Source organism: Schistocerca nitens, chromosome 1 (genome assembly GCF_023898315.1).
Source record: "Schistocerca nitens isolate TAMUIC-IGC-003100 chromosome 1, iqSchNite1.1, whole genome shotgun sequence".
Taxonomy (NCBI): Eukaryota; Metazoa; Arthropoda; class Insecta; order Orthoptera; family Acrididae; genus Schistocerca; species Schistocerca nitens.
This window is the reverse complement of record NC_064614.1, coordinates 1,047,988,728-1,048,005,392: the sequence shown is the minus strand read 5'-3', so window position 1 is coordinate 1,048,005,392 and position 16,665 is coordinate 1,047,988,728. Positions and strand designations below refer to the sequence as shown.

The 16,665-nt window shown below is 40.6% G+C and overlaps 1 protein-coding gene across 2 annotated transcripts in view; it reads right to left on the bottom strand.

Annotated features, from left to right (window-relative positions):
- Positions 1 to 14,958: 14,958 nt before the first annotated feature.
- LOC126197187 (uncharacterized) overlaps positions 14,959 to 16,665 on the bottom strand; it is a 68,212-nt gene continuing 66,505 nt past the window's right edge. For both annotated transcript variants that reach the window (XM_049934621.1, XM_049934622.1), the window contains exon 8: positions 14,959 to 16,337. In XM_049934621.1, the coding sequence (XP_049790578.1) occupies positions 16,190 to 16,337 (148 nt within the window). In that variant the 3' untranslated portion in view covers positions 14,959 to 16,189. The remainder of the gene's footprint in view (positions 16,338 to 16,665) is intronic.

Below are 16,665 nucleotides of genomic sequence, written 5' to 3'. Positions count from 1 at the left end.
TTGAGGTTTACTGCTGACATTGTAATTCTGTCAGAGACAGCAAAGTTCTTTGAAGGATAAAATTAAGGATGGGATAATGAGAATACTATGAAAAAGGTAGATTGCTACTCACCATATAGCTGAGTTGCAGATAGGCATAACAAAGACTGTCAAACAAGTAAGCTTTCAGCCAAAAAGGCCTTCATTGGAATTAGACAACAGATACTCACACAGACATAACTCACACACACACAACCACAGTCTCTGGCTGTTGGGGCCAGATTGAAAGCAGCAGTACATGATGGGAGAATTAATCTGGCTAGTGGGGGTAAGGAGCAGGCTGGGGCAAGGAAGGGGAGGGACTGCAGAGTAGGGGTGGGGAACAGTAAAGTGGGGCTTGTAGGAGCTTACAGGGACGAGGAGGAGAGAGGGGAGGGCAGCTAGGTGCAGTTAGGAGGATAGGAGGGGATGGAGAGGGGGATCGGAGGAGTGGAAAAGGACAGAAGTAAAAATACTGTGAATGTGTTGATGGAATAAAGAGCTGTGTAGAGCTGGATGGGGAACCGGAAAGGGCATAGGTGAGTGTAGGACAATGACTAACGAAAGTTGAGGCCGGGAGGGTTATGGGAACATAGGATATACTGCAGGGAGAGTTTCCACCTGTGCAATTCAGAAAAGCTGGTTGTAAGGATCCAGATGGGACAGACCATGAATCATTCATTAAAATGAAGAACATTGTGTTGGGCAGCATGCTCAGCAATTGGGTGTTCCAGCTGTTTCTGGGCCATAGGCTGTTGGTGGGCATTCATGTGGGGAAACAGCTTATTGGTTGTCATGCCCATGCAGAGTGCAGCACAGTGGTTGCAGCTTAGCTTGTGGTGGAATACCACTGTGGTAGGGGTGGAAAGGATAATGGGTAGAACATGATGAGAGATAAAATGTGATTCAGTTGCATCAGTCCTGGGTCGTATTGAGTCTCGAGGGGACTGTTCCTCTGCAGCCAGATGGTGGGACTTAGGAGGTATGTTGCAACTGGAGAGATAAGGCATGGGAAATCTGTATCTGTACAAGGTTGGGAGGGTAACTATGGTCTGTGAAGGCCTCAGTTAGACTCATTGTGTGTTTTGATAGGGACTGCTCATCACTACAGATGCGACAACCACAGGTGGTAGGCTGTATGGAAAAGACTTCTTGGTATGCAACGAGTGGCAGGTGTTGAAGTGGAGGTATTGCTGGTGGTTGGTAGGTATGATATGGATGGAGGTACCAATGTAACCATTTTTGAGATGGAGGACAACATCGAGGAAGGTGGCTTATTGGGTTGGACAAGACCAGTCAAGCAAATGGGGAGAAGGTTTCGTGGTTCTGGAGGAATGTGGATGGAATGTCCTCGCCCTCAATCCAGATCATGAAGATGCTGTCAGTGAATCTGAAGTAGGTGAGGGGTTTGGGATTCTGGATGGTTAGAAAGGACTCCTTTAGATGGCACTTGAATAGTTTGGCATAGGATGGTGCCGTGTGGGTGCCTATGACCATACCCTGGATTTTTTTGTAGGTGATACCTTCAAAGGAGAAGCAATTGGCCACAGCAACTAGGAAGGAGGTTGTAGGTTTGGAATCTGTCAGCACTGGGAAAGGTAGTGTTCATTAGTGGCAAGGCCATGGGCAATAAGAATGTTAGTGTAAATGGGGGTGGCATTAACAGTGACGAACAGTGCACCATGTTGTAAAGGAACAGGAACTGTGGAGAGTCGCTAGAGGAAATGGCTGCTATCTTAGTAACTGGCCAAACAGGGTGTTCTGAGTGGTTGGGTTTACAGACTATAGAAACTGCTTAGAAAGTCGATAGGGAGTGGTAGGGGTGAGAAGAGAGATGGACTCTTGGGATAGGTTCTGGGATGGGCCTAAGGATTTGAGGAGAGACAGTAGAGCCTGCTGGATTTTTCGATGGGATCACTGTGGCAGGGTTTGCAGGTGGATAAATCTGACAGCTGGTGGAGTCTTTCTGCCAGGTAATCCTTGCAGTTCAATAAAACAGTGGTGGAATCTTTTTCAGCACTTAGGATTGATGTAAGGTTGGGATCAGTTTTTAGGTGGTTGGTTGTGGTTCTTTCTGTACATGTAAGTTTAGCTGGCATGTTGAGGATTTGGGGAATGATGATAAAGCAAGCTTTGAGATTAAGAATTTCAAGAAAGTTAACAGTGTGAGATTTGGGGTCAGTGGAGGTGGATCACAGATAGATGGAGGAGTGAACTAAGTCCAATGAGGTTCAACATTGATCTTTGGTTGAGTCTGACTGGTAGGGTTGGTGGCAATAAAGTACTTCCACTGTAGGGATCGGGAGAAGGTCTTTAATAAGTCCTGCATGATTGAATTTGGGAGTAGGGAAAAAGGTGAAGCCTTTGGAAAGAACTAATATTTCTGTGTGGCTAAGGCTTTTGGAGGAAAGGTTCATGACTGTGTTTCGGGTCTGTTTAAGTCCTGGGCTCTATATGGTGGTGGATGGGAGTTTTTGAGGGTGGGGTGAATATATGAGATATGCAAGAAAGGACTTGTAAGCTATGAAGGAATGTGGAGGAGGTTTGGAGGTTGTTGGAGGTGATGGATAGTGGTAATCCTAGGCAGGAGTAGGAAGTGAATAGATTGGAGAGTTTTTTGGGGTGGCATTGTGCTTGCTGCTCTAGTACCTGGAGGGCAAGAATTTCGATGTGTGATATGGGTCCAGGAATTTGGGACTGCATAGAAGAAGAATTTTACAGATGGTGAGGAGATATTGCTAGGAAGTTTGGGCCTGGTTGGCATGGTTTTGCAGGACTATGTCAGTAACGATTAAGGATGGGCAGTATCTGAGCAGACGGAGGTCACTGTGGAGGTAGGGGTTGCAGCTGGAGATGGGTAATGCGATGGTAAGGCTATTTGGGGGGGGGGGGGGTGCAATTCCCATGAGCCAAATGACAATGCAGGAAAAGTATGTGCACTGGGTTCTGGCTAGGGATAAGAAAACTTTTCTGTATTGACGTAGATGGAAGGGGCCCTCACCAACATAGTCCTACAGAGCCATGTCAATCAGGCCTAAACTTCCTAGCAATACCTCCTCTCCATCCGTAAAATTCTCCTGCTATGCAATCCCGAATTCCTGGGTCCCATATCACACACTGAAACTCTTACCCTCTAGGAACTAGAGCAGCATGTACAATGCTATCTCAAAAAACTCTGTGGCCTGTTCACTTTTTACTTCTGGCTAGGACTACCATTATCCTCCAACTCTGCAACAACCTCCAAACATCGTCCACATCCCCTCATAGCAGACAAATCCTACCTCGCAGACCAACTGCATTCATCCCACCATCAAAAACTCCCTCCCACCACCATATAGAATCTAAACAGACCCAAAACATAGTCATGAGCCTCTCCTCCAAGAGCCTTAGCCCCACAGAAGTGTTAGTCTTTTCCAAAGGCCTCACCTATTGCCTCACCCCCAAATTCAGTCATGCAGGACTTCCTCTCCTTCTCACTGTCCTTACAGTGGGAACACTTTATGGCCACCAACCCTACCAATCAGACTCAACCAGAGACCAATGTTGAACCCTGCTCGACTCAGTTCACTCCTCCAACCAACTGTGATCCACCCCTAGTGCTCCCAAATCCCACCGTGTCAACTTTATTGAATTTCTTAACCTCTTACCTTGTCTCACCATCATTCCCCAAATACTCAATAAGCAGGCTAACCTTACATCTGCAGAAAGAACCACAATCCCATCCTAAAAACTGATCCCAATGTTATGATCAGTCCTTCCTGCTGAAAAAAGTTCCAGCACTATTGTTTTGAACTGTAAGGATTATCTGGCAGAAAGACTCCACCAGCAGCCAGACTCATTCACGTACAAAACCTTGCCACAGTGACCTCATTCAAGAAATCCAGCAGAATCTACAGTCCTTCCTTAAATCCATTGGCTCATCCCATAACCTCTCCCAAGAGTCCATCTCCCTTCTCACCCTTGCCACTCCCCACACTCCTACCTTCAACATGGTACCTAAACTCCATAAATCCAACCACCCAGGATGCCGCATTGTGGCTAGTTATTGTGCCTCGTAGACCAACACCTTCAGCCTATTACACGCAACCTACCCCCTTTTACAAAAGATACCAGCCATTTCCACCAGTGACTCTCCAGAGTTCCTGTTCCTTTAGCACATAGTGTAATGCTCATCACTATTGATGTCACCTCCCTTTACACTAACATCCCTAATGCCCAATGGCATTGCTGCTATTGAACACTAACTTTCCCAACACCTTATGGCTTCCAAATGTACAACTTCCTTCCTAGTCATCATGGCCAACCATATCCTAACTTACAATTACTTCTCCTTTGAAGGCATCACCCACAAACAAATCCGGGGTAAGGCAATGGGCACAATCCTATGCCAACCTATTCATGGGCTGTCTAGAGGAATTCTTTCTAATCACCCAGAATCCCAAACCACTCACCTGGTCTAAATTCATTGATGACATCTTCGTGGTCTGGATCAAGAGTGAGGACATCCTACCCACAATCCTCCAGAACCTCAACACATTCTCCCCCATTCACTTCCCTGGTCCCCTTTAACTCAACAAGCCACCTTCCTCAATGTTGACTTCCATATCAAAGATGGCTACCTCATTACCTCTACCCATATCAAACCTACCAACCACCAGCAATACCCCCCTTCAACACCTGCTACACATTCCATACCGAGAAGTGCCTTCCATACAGCCTGGCCACCAATGGTCGTCACATCCAAAGTGACAAGCAGTCCCTTTCGAAATACAGCAAAGGTCTCACTGGGCCTTCACAGACTGTAATTACACTTCCAACCTTTACAGATACAGATGTTCCATGCCTTATCTCTCCAGTTAACCCCCCCCCCCCCCCCCACCTTCCAATGTCCCACCGTTTGACTGCAGAGGAGCATTCCCCTCTTGACTCAGTACTACCCAGGACTGGAGCAACTGAATCACATTCTCCACCAGGGTTTAAAGTACCTCTCATTGTGCCCTGAAATGAGGAATGTCCTACCCATTATTCTTCCCAACCCTCCCACAGTGGTATTCCACTGCCCACCAAACTGCGCAATAGCCTCATTCATCCCTACATGACCCTTGCTCCTAACCCCTTGTCTCATGGCTCATAATCATGAAGTAGACCATAATGCAAGACCTGTTCCATACATCCTCCTCCCACCACCACCACCACCACATGCTCCAGTCTGGTCACAAGCATCCCTATAAGCTAAGTTGCAACCACTGTGCTGCACTCTGTGCGGGCATGACAACCAACAAGCTGTCTGTCTGGATGAATGACCACCAACAGTCTGTTGGCTGTGGCTCAGAAACAGCTGAAGCTCCCAGTTGCTGAGCATGCTGCCCAACACAATGTTCTCCATTTTAATGACTGCTTCACAGCCTGTACTATCTGGATCATTACTACCCACACCAGCTTTTCTGAATTGCACAGCTGAGAACTCTCCCTGCAGTATATTATGTTTCCCATAACCCTCCTGGCCTTAACTTTCGTTAGTCATTGTCCTACACCCACCTATTCCCTTCCATGTTCCCACTCCAGCACAACACAGCTCTCTATTCCACCAATGCACCCACATTCTTTTTACTTCTATCCGTTACCACTGCCCCCCTCCCCATCACCCGACCTCGTCTAAACTCCTGACTGCACCTAGCTGCCCTACCATCTCTCCATGTTGCCCCTGTAAGCACCCACAATCAGCACTTTCTACTTCCCACCCTTACCCTGTTATCTCTCCCCCCTGCCCCAGTCTCCTCCTTACCCCCACCACCAAAACTGCTTCTTCCATCATGTGCTGCTGCTTGCGGTCTGGCCTCAGCAGCAGGGGACTGTGTTTTGTGTTTGTGTGTGTGTGTGTGTGTGTGTGTGTGTGTGTACTGTCTAATTCCTGTAAAAGACTTTTTGGCCAAAGGCTTCCTTGTGTGACAGTCTTTCTGTTGTGCACTGCCAAAGGATTTGGAAGAAGAGCAGTTGAATGGAATGGACAGTGTCTTAAAAGGAGGATATAAGATGTACATTAACAAAAACAAAACAAGAGTAATGGAACATTGTTAAATTAAATAAGGCAATGCTGAGGGAATTATATTAAGAAATGAGATGCTAATGGTAGCGGAAAAGTTTTGCTATTTGGGCAGTAAAATAACTGATGATGGTCAAAGCAGAGAAGCTATAAAATGTAAACTGGTAATGGCAAGCAAAACTTTTCTGATTAAGAGAAATTTGTTAAGATCAAATACGCACTGATCAGCCAAAAGATTATGACCACCTACGTAATATTCCAAAAGTCCACTTTTGGCACAGATAACAGTGGCGATGCAGCATGGCATGGAAGCCATGAGGCCTCAGTAGGTTGCTGGAGGGAGTTGGCACCACACCTGCACACACAAGTGAACTAATGCCCTTAAATTCTGGGGAGACGACAATGAGCTATGACGCCACTTTCAATTGCATCCCAGATGTGTTCGATCAGGTCCAGATCTTGCGAACTGGGGTTCCATTATATCAATTGGAATTCATCACAGTGTTCAAGCCACTCCATCACACTCCTGTCCTCGTGACAGGCCCTTTATCTTGTTGAAAAGTGCCACTGCCATCAGGAAACATAATCATCATGAAACGTGTACATGGTCTACAACCAATTTACAACACTTCTCGGTCCTCATGGTGTCTTGCACAAGCTTCACTGGACCCATGGATGTTCACATGAATACTCCCCAGAGCATAATGGAGCTGCTGCTGGCTTGTATCCGTCCTGCAGTACAGGTGTCAAGGAGCTATTCCCCTGGGAGATGAATTGATTCCCATTAGCATGATGATGAAAGTATCAGGATTCATAGACCATGCAACACTCTGCCACTGTGCCAACATCTAGTGCTGATTGTCATGTGTCCATTCCAGTCACAGTTGTCAATATCGGGATGTTAATATTGGCATATGCAAGGGGCATCAGCTGCGGAGGTCCATCATTAGGAGAGTTCGGTGCACCCTGTGTTCAGACACAGGTGTACTCTGCTGAGCATTCAAGTCTGATGTCAGTTCTGTCACAGTTAGCTGCCTGTCCTGCTTTCAACTCCCCTAATCCTAGAGGTACTCGACTATCCAGGCAGGTTTATTAAAGTTAATAATTCCCATATAGTATTATGAGCAGGAAGTTGGTTGAAACTGAATTGAACAGCAACAAAATCCGCAAATACAAATTGAAATACATCTCACAGGTAGAGATTAGATGGCAATCATGGTGGCATATTTGTTGCAGTATAGAATTCGATGATATCTAGTGTGGTTATTATAAATCTTTAATGTGAATTAATTTGGATGAAGTTAAGCATCATAGGTGGGTCAAACATGGTAACTGGATGCTTTTATAGACTGACTGCATCAGAAGCTGTAATGGCAGGGCACCTCACAGAGACATTACTGAATATCGTGACTGTTTGCTGATCATGCCATCGTAATAGAGGGAGACTTCAATTTGCCATCTACACAATGGGATAATCATCCAATCAAAACTAGTGCCAGAAACAGGGATTTGTGTGACATTATTCCAAATGTCCTGTCCAAAAACTACTTTGAGCAGATGGAGAACTACTTCATGATGGTGATGTCTTAAACCTCCTACAAAGAACGGACCTGAATTAATTGATTCAGTTAATATACAGGAGGCTGAGGTAACACCAGTGACTATAAGTATTGTAAGAAATGTTGCAACGGAAGTAAAATATTTTTGTTTGGAAAGAGAGACAACATACAAGTTCAAGGGTACCTGAGTAGTCGACATCAAGTGTTCAGTTCTGAAAATAAAGATGTGGAGCACAAATGCATGAAATTCAAAAGCATCGTCCAACATGCCTCATACAAGTATGTTCTGAGTAAGATTTTAAGAGATGGAAAAGACCCATCATGGTTTTAATAGCCATGCTGGAAAGTTGCTATGGAAGCACAGAGAGTTTCATCACCGATTTAAGTTAAATCAAAACCTAGCTGACAGACAAATGCTGAACAAAGCTTAAATAAACATAAGGAGGGCAATGACAGGCATGTTCAATGAATTAAAAAAGTAAAATTTTGCCCCTTGATCTGACTAAAGACCTAAGAAGTTTTGGTTTTATTTAGAAACAACAAACAGATTGAAATCAACTATTCAGTTGCTCAATGACCGAACTTGCACCAAAATGGAAGATGACAGCAAGAAGGTCAAAATACTGAAGTTGGTCTTCCGAAATTGTCTCACTGCGGAAGACTGTAATATGGTCCCTCCTCTCAATCATCACATGAATGTTGAAATGTCAGATATTTAGATAAGTGATCATGCAACTACAATGGCTTAGTAAAGGAAAGGCATCTGGACCAGATGAGACATGTGCAGAATTCTAAAAAGATTTTGTGAAAGAACTTGCTCCCCATCCAGTAGAAGTTTATTGCAGGTAACTGGATCAATGGAGGGTATCTAGCGACAAGAAAAGAGTGCATGTCATTCCCGTTCTCAGTAAGGTTCATAGGACAGATGCACATAATTATACAACTAAAGCAAATGATGCCTATCTCTTGAATTATGGAACATGTTCTATGCTCCCATATTATGGCATTAACGATAAAGACAATTTCCAGTATAATAAACAGAGATCTTATAAAATTAAGCTCACTCTGTTCCTCCACGAGATCCAGAATGCTGTAATATCCATGACTATATTTCATTGGGAACAATATTCACGACAGCATTGTGTGTGAAATTTGAGCAAACATTCTCGTCATATTAATAAAAAAGGACGTCATCGATACTAAAATAATAATAAATAATTATTGTCAGTGACATAATTTAAATTTTTGTGAAAATCATATCTCAGACAATACTCATGGAAAACGATAATGGAAGTCTTAATCTTTTGTTATCTGTGATCCTTCTAGAACAATTCTTCTTCTTGTTTGAACTGTTTTAACGATCGGACGTGATTGATGTCTCGTAATATAGAGGTCTATAAGAAACTTTATTATATTGTTAATTAATATTTGATAAATAGAGTTTCTGTGTGATTGAAATGAATCTTCTTTATTTAAACTTTTATTTCATTGTAATTCTCGTTCTATATAAATTTTAAGTTTTCTGCTCGGCTACAAAGGAGCGCAGCCATTAGAGCTGTTGATCTACAGCACAGTTTATTGGTAAATGCTGAATAATAAATGATTACCATTGAGAAATATTTTCAAATGTTAATGTATATAATGAAAGTACAAAAAGATTTAATGTATGTTATTTGTTAGTAGTAAAACAGGGCCTGAAGCAGAATTGATAAGTGATTGTCTTATGTTAGCTGCCATCTTAGTGAAATATTGCAGCAGCAGTTTTAAATTGATTTTCTATAAGGAAATAAATGTTGTTAGTCAAAATTGAGATAATAATTGTGTATTGGTGGCCCAGAACCCACTCTGACGAAGTAAGTTCGATGTAGATTGTGAATAATCTTTAAGTATAGTGCAAACAGAATCTTACGTGATATAAATTCTTATCTGATGATGTATGAAGCCTGGTTATTTCGTAAAAACTTTTATGACATATTTTGACAGGAAAAATACATTAGTGTTGTGCGAGTGTAGTATTGTGTGACAAAACTGTCCATTTTCGTTAAAGAAAAGTGTTGCCACCTCAAATAATAGTAGCATTAAATTCGTTAAACAATCTGTACCTTAGTGCCATTTACGCTGCTTGACAGTCAACACTGCTACACATTCCCAGGTGGAGGTTTCTTTAACAAAATAATGATCATTAGCCAGGAAAAACAGTATTTAAATAAAACCTCATGTTACATTGATAATAAGTAACCAGTTTTATGTAATCTTGCTGAAATTGTACAACACGCAATCAAACCACAATACTCGCACGCCAGAATGCCATAGACATCCAGTGCTCAAGTTGATGCCGTGTTTCTTGACTTCAGGAAGGGATTTGATACAGTTTTTCACTGTTGTCAAATGAACAACAACTACAAAAAAAAAAAGGGTTCTTGCACACAGAACTCAACACATTGCTCTTAACAGAACACAATCAACAGATATAAAGGTTATTTCAGGGGTAACTCAAGAAGTGTTGTTGAATAGTTAATACTTACAATATATACCAATCATCTAGCAGAAAATGTCAGAAGCTCCATAAGGTCATTTGTAGATGATGTAATTATCTGTAGGAAGATAGGATTGTCAGAAGATTGTAGCAAATGACAAGAAGACCTGCAGAGGATTGATGAAAGTTGCAGGAACTGATAGTTGACCTTGAATGTAAATAAATGTAACAGATCATCCATATGTAGAAGAAAATAATCCACTGCAGTACAGTTACACAATGGGTGAAAACAGTAACAATCCAGAGTGATTTAAACACATAAAACAATTAGGAGAAAAAGCAGATATCAGGCTTTGATTCACAGGAAGAATCTTAAGGTAATGTAATTTATCCACAAACGAAGTGGCTTACAAAACATTGGTTTGAACTATTCTTGAATCTTTCTCAGCACTCTGGGACTCTTACCATGTTCTATTAATTGAAGAAATTGACAAGATCCAATGAAAAGCTAAGTGTTTTGTCACAGAAATGCTTAACTGCTACAATGGAGACTCTTAACAAACTCCAGTGGCATCTAGAATAAAAGTTATAGATAGTTACTGGCAGAATCGTAACTGTGAGGACTGGTCACAAGTCATACCTAGCTAACTCAACTGATAAGAGCACTGTCTGTGAAAGGCAAGTTTCCAGATTCAAGCCCAAGCTTGGCACACAGTTTAATTTTCTGGTTTACAGTAAAGTTAACAATTAGACAGCCCTTGTCCTACCTTATATAATAAAACACACAACTTCATTGTAATTCCATATGGCCTTCATTTCTTCCCCGTATTTCTGTACACTACTTGACATTATTTGACACCTCTTCCAAGTCCACAACATAACTTCAAATAATATGGGTTTGGAATTTATTGTCCCTAAATAAAATATGATCGATGTGGCATTGCACAGCTGTAACTTCATAAATTTAAACTGAATTTATATCATTTTTTCACTTTAGACTGTGTTTAACTGATCTGCACATACAATGGTCACTTTTTAATACACACATCAAAAAAGTTTTGCATCACCTCAGTTCGGAGAGTTCCGGAACCTATTCAGAAAATTGGAAGAGAGATCAACATAAACATCACTTCCACCCTTTTTATTGCCCATGAAAACCACACATTGCATGTTGTACCACCATACAGTGAGACCTTCAGAGGGGGTGGTCCAGATTGTTGTACACACCGGTACCTCTAACACCCAGTAGCACGTCCTCTTGCATTGCTGTGCGCTTGTATTCATCGTGGCATACTACCGACAAGTTCATAAAGGCACTGTTGGTTCAGATTGTCCCATTCCTCAACGGAGATTCGGCGTAGATCCCTCAGAGTGATTGGTGGGTCACGTCGTCCATAAACAGCCCTTTTCAATCTATCCCAGGCATGTACGATAGGGTTCATGTCTGGAGAACATGCTGGCCACTCTAGTCAAGCGATGTTGTTGTCCTGAAGGAAGTCAATCACAAGATGTGCATTATGGGGGCGCAAATTGTCGTCCATGAAGACCAATGCCTCGCCAATATGGTTGCAGTATCGGTCAGATGATGGCATTCACGTATCATATAGCCGTTACACTGCCTTCCATGAGCACCAGCGGCATGCGTCAGCCTCACATAATGCCACCCCAAAACAGCAGGGAACCTCCACCTTGCTGCACTCACTGGACAGTGTGTCTAAACATGTTCAGCCTGACCAGGTTGCTCCCAAACATGTCTCCTACAATTGTCTGGTTGAAGGCATATGCGGCACTCATCGGTGAAGAGAAAGTAATGCCAATCCTGAGTGGTCCATTCGGCATGTTGTTGGGCCCATCTGTACTGCGCTGCATGGTGTCGTGCTTGCAAAGATGGACCTTGTCATTGATGTCAGGAGCGAAGTTGTGCACAATGCAGCCTATTGCGCACAGTTTGAGTCGTAACATGACGTCCTGTGGCTGCACAAAAAGCATTACTCAACGTCGTGGCGTTGCCGCCAGGGTTCCTCCGAGCCATAATCCATAGGTAACAGTCATCCACTGCAGTAGTAGCCCCAGGGCAGCCTGAGTGAGGAATGTTATCGACAGTTCCTGTCTCTCTGTATCTCCTTTGTGTCCGAACAACATTGCTTTGGTTCACTCCGAGATGCCTGGACACTTCCCTTGTTGAGAGCCCTTTCTGGCACAAAGTAACAATGCGGATGTGATCGAACCTTGGTATTGACTGTCTAGGCATGGTTGAACTACAGACGACAGAAGCAGTGTACCTCATTCCTGGTGGAATGACTGGAACTGATCGGCTATCAGACCACCTCCATTTAAGAGGTGATGCTCATGCATGGTTGTTTACATCTTTAGGTGGTTTTAGTGACATCTCTGAACAGTCAAAGAGGCTGTGTCTGTGATACAATATCCACAGTCAACGTCTATCTTCAGTTGTTCTGGGAACTGGGGTAATGCAAAACTTTTTTTGATGTGTGTATTATCTGTTTATCACAGTCAGACATAACTGATTGCCCAGCATAAATAGTCAAAATGAGAAAACTGTTTGACTGACTTATTACCAATAATTATGATGTGTCTATGACAGTGTTCTACTGCGAATACCATTGCTTGTTTATTTATTTATTTTTTAATCAGTAGATTGTAGCCAGAGCACATCTGCTTCAGTTTATGAATCTATGGCAGTACAGTGTCAGCTTTTACCCACAGTTTCTGTTTGGTTTCATTTATGATAAGCATACCATGTCTGATATTCCACTTGCCCTTTAATACTCCTGTATTGATATTACATTACTAGCACTAACATTAAACATTTGAAAATTAATGTTTTGGTGGAGAATACAAAATGAGGGTTCTAGGTGATTCAAAATGTAATGTACCAGCTACAGTGTTTTCTTTGATAACACTTCCAATTGTAATCATATTTATTTATGTATCTATTTTATCTGGCAGTGATAAGGTCTTGAGTGCTTCCTTAACCAGGAACATTCTCACATAGTGTGTTTACAGATATGATTACATCTCACGTACAGAAAGTGTTAATAATAATAAAAAATACGTTATGAGATACTACAATTACAATAACATGCTGTTGACATGTTTCTCCTAACATAGTGTTTCATCAAAAGGGAATAATGATATACGAAGAGGAAGACGCTGATTGCGGCAGTATGACAAGAATCAAACTTGCAACAGAAGTTAGTTGATATGAAGAAGAATGAGAAACAACAGGGATAGAAAATGAAAGAAAAAGCAACAGAGGCAAAAGGAAGGGAGAGAGGTTGGTTTATTGATAGGGAGCAGACAAATGGTGCATTCCCAAACATAAGTGGCAAACATTTAATCTCCTCTCGAGTGCAGTATGATTTTGGATTTCATATAGATTATTGATAGTTTGTTCTCTGACATTTGCCTGTAATGGAGCAGGAGACAGATATTAGAGTTAGACATAGGTATGTCAAATAATGTGGATCTATTACATCTTGAATTAGAATTGCGGGTTGATGATAAAATACTATATATGTGAGGAGAGTTATAAGTGTGTCCAGTGATCAAATGAAGAACAACACAGTTTCTAAAAAGGATTCCAATTAACTGGCTGAATGCACCCTGACTGGGAATAAGGGGACTCATAGGAACAAACAACCAAATTTTGTCCTATTTTGTACAAGAATTTGTGGTTGTCTCAAGTTATCGTAATTTTCATTTTTTGGGACATGTTGAAATATATTAGATTCGTAAATACTTGGCAGGACTAATAACTGTAGCAGTTTGTTTTAGTTTAGTTAGAAGCAGACATGGCTTGTAACTAAAGGATGTGAGGCAGAGCTGCTTTGAAATAAGTATTAAAATACGTTTCTCAAAAATGTATTACAGAGTTCAAGTTATCAGCAGGCATTTCAAATGAATTTACATACAGACAGTCTTTGTTTTTTGAACTTTTGATATTGACTGTTTTTCTTACAGATAGTAATTAAGTCTCATCTTGAATTGTCGGTCGAGCTCTTATGTAGCAAAGGTTTGGTGGTTTGCCTTCAACAGAGTGCAGCTCTTATGAGTCTTTCTAAGGCTCAGTCATTTCAGGTTAGCCATCATACATCACTTGTACGTCATGTGCGTCACAAGCAGAACTAAGATAACACCAACAACTTACATCCTATAAATAGATGTAGTTTCAAAGCACTAGCACATCAAGCATCTCTTGAAAACACACCATTATTAGTAAAATTTGTTGTAAGAAAGTGACAGGAAAGCTCCTGTCGATGGTTATAGAATTTTTGTTGTTTTGATATTTTAACTTGCCTTTATCGCAGCATCATGTTTCAAGGCAATGCTACATTTATGACATATCACAAAGATGTTGTTACTGGTATGATTTGTTACAATTAAAATTCAGTTAATGACTTATTAATGATTTGGGCATCATACAATATAAGACACCTAAGCTTGCTGGATCACGCTAGTGTAGTGGATATAGCCGTGGACCACAGAGTTTAAGTTCATGGGTCACCTCCTGCCCTCTACAGTTTTTTTTTTTATTCACTTCCACATTTTTTTATAAGATCCTGAGACTTTCTTATTGATTTAACAGAGGCATGTTCTGTAATATTAGAGGTTACGTACATGTACTTGCATAATCAGCTCAATTTCCTCTGACATGTAGACATGAAGTTCACAATATCTCCATTTCAGGATCACTTTCAAACATCCTTAATTCAGAGGGATACAATACAAAGGAAATTCAAATATTAAACTCAAGCAGGTATAAAACACAAATTTAAATATATTAAAACAATACAAATAATGATCACAATTTCACCTTAAACAATACTTTTTAGTTACTGTTCAAGTGTAAGCTGCATTATTACAAAAATAGTCTACATTTAGTTACTGACAGTTGTCTATAAAACGTAGCAATACAGTAAAATTGTGCACTTAAATACACTCTTGCATGCACAGTAAATAAATTATAAAAATGCAAATCACATACATGAAGAGGTAGTTGATAATGACTTTTCAGATCACCGGTTATAATTATTTATGTACATTTTCGCTGGGCTTAAAAATTAACACACTTCATAAATTTTTGTTTCCTGTTTCAAAAAGTAGACATTGACATGAAATGTATAATTTTATGAAAGATAAATTATTTCTCGTTGTATATTAAGTCACTGCTCAAAAGAGAACATGCTTGCAAAGCCACCAAATTTGTATTTGGTTGTATCATTTTCTCATATATGAGAAAGAATCAGTTAGTTCCAAAACTGACAATACTTCCAGTCATGTTCAGCAAATTCTACATATAGCTCACACATCTTGTCAATGCCATTTATAAATTATGTGCATAAACAAATCTTATGTATGACATTTTCATTATAAATTCAATAAATACTATCAAATGATGTATGGTTAAACATTTTTTATTTCTTACCTTCCATACCTGGAAAGATGCTTGTGTCTTTTATGACAAATAACATACAGTTGCATGCAATACAGTAAGAATAAACTTAAATATATTTTCTTCAATGAGGTTTAATTTTTGGTTAATTGTCAGAAATACGGCATTAAATTCCTCCCTTCCTTAGCAGAAAGAAATCTACTAAAATCATGGAATTCTACGCAAAATACACAGCCTTACTCAGGCACATAGTAGCAACAGATCACAGCCTGTGGAATGCACAATGTAACTTCAGATACAAAACTTTCAATTTTGGCTTCTGAATTAACAGGAAAAGATAGTATTTACATTTTTTATAACACAACATTTTCATAACAAGCCTAATCAGTGTTACAACACTCATCAGTAACACAACAAATTACAAAACATTTTCATTATCATTTTTTGAAGCCATGAGAGATATCAAAATTCATGAACAAACTTCCATAACTATAAGCTCAATCACAGAAAACACTGTTGCATATGGCAAAAAGCTGCACTAAACTCACTCTTTGGGGAAAAATTGCAGAAATTTCCTCTAACAAATAAATATATTTTTAACTGAGTAATAGTAAATTCTTAATAAGCTTTGTTGTATTCTTTTCACAACAGACATCCAGATATTCAGCACTCAAACATTAATGTTTCCAAGAAACATAGCATGGTTTTGTCATAGAACCTGCCCCAAATATGTCCAGGATGGCACTGTATGTGGCAGCAGCTCCACCTAGCGCTCCTATGAGAATTAGCTCCCACATATAAATACGATGATGTATCGGGATATACCTGTAAAAAGACATTACAGTAAGCAATAGAAGAAGCAGCAACAGCACAACAAACAGAAACTGCATGATCTATAGATTCAAGGAAAATTCAGTTCACATTTTAAAGGAAGTAATCTGGAACCCATTCTTTGAACTATATTTTCCTAAATTGGTCTCATACCTAAGATGACAATATAGCCAGGGCTGATTTGAGAACATTCTTCCACACAAGTGACTGATCATTTGGTGCCCCCTTTTCCCCTCATACAATTTCATACGTGCCAGTTTCTGCTACTAATTGTGATAGGCACTGTGTACAAATCTTGCAGTAGTGCACCTACCTCAATTTG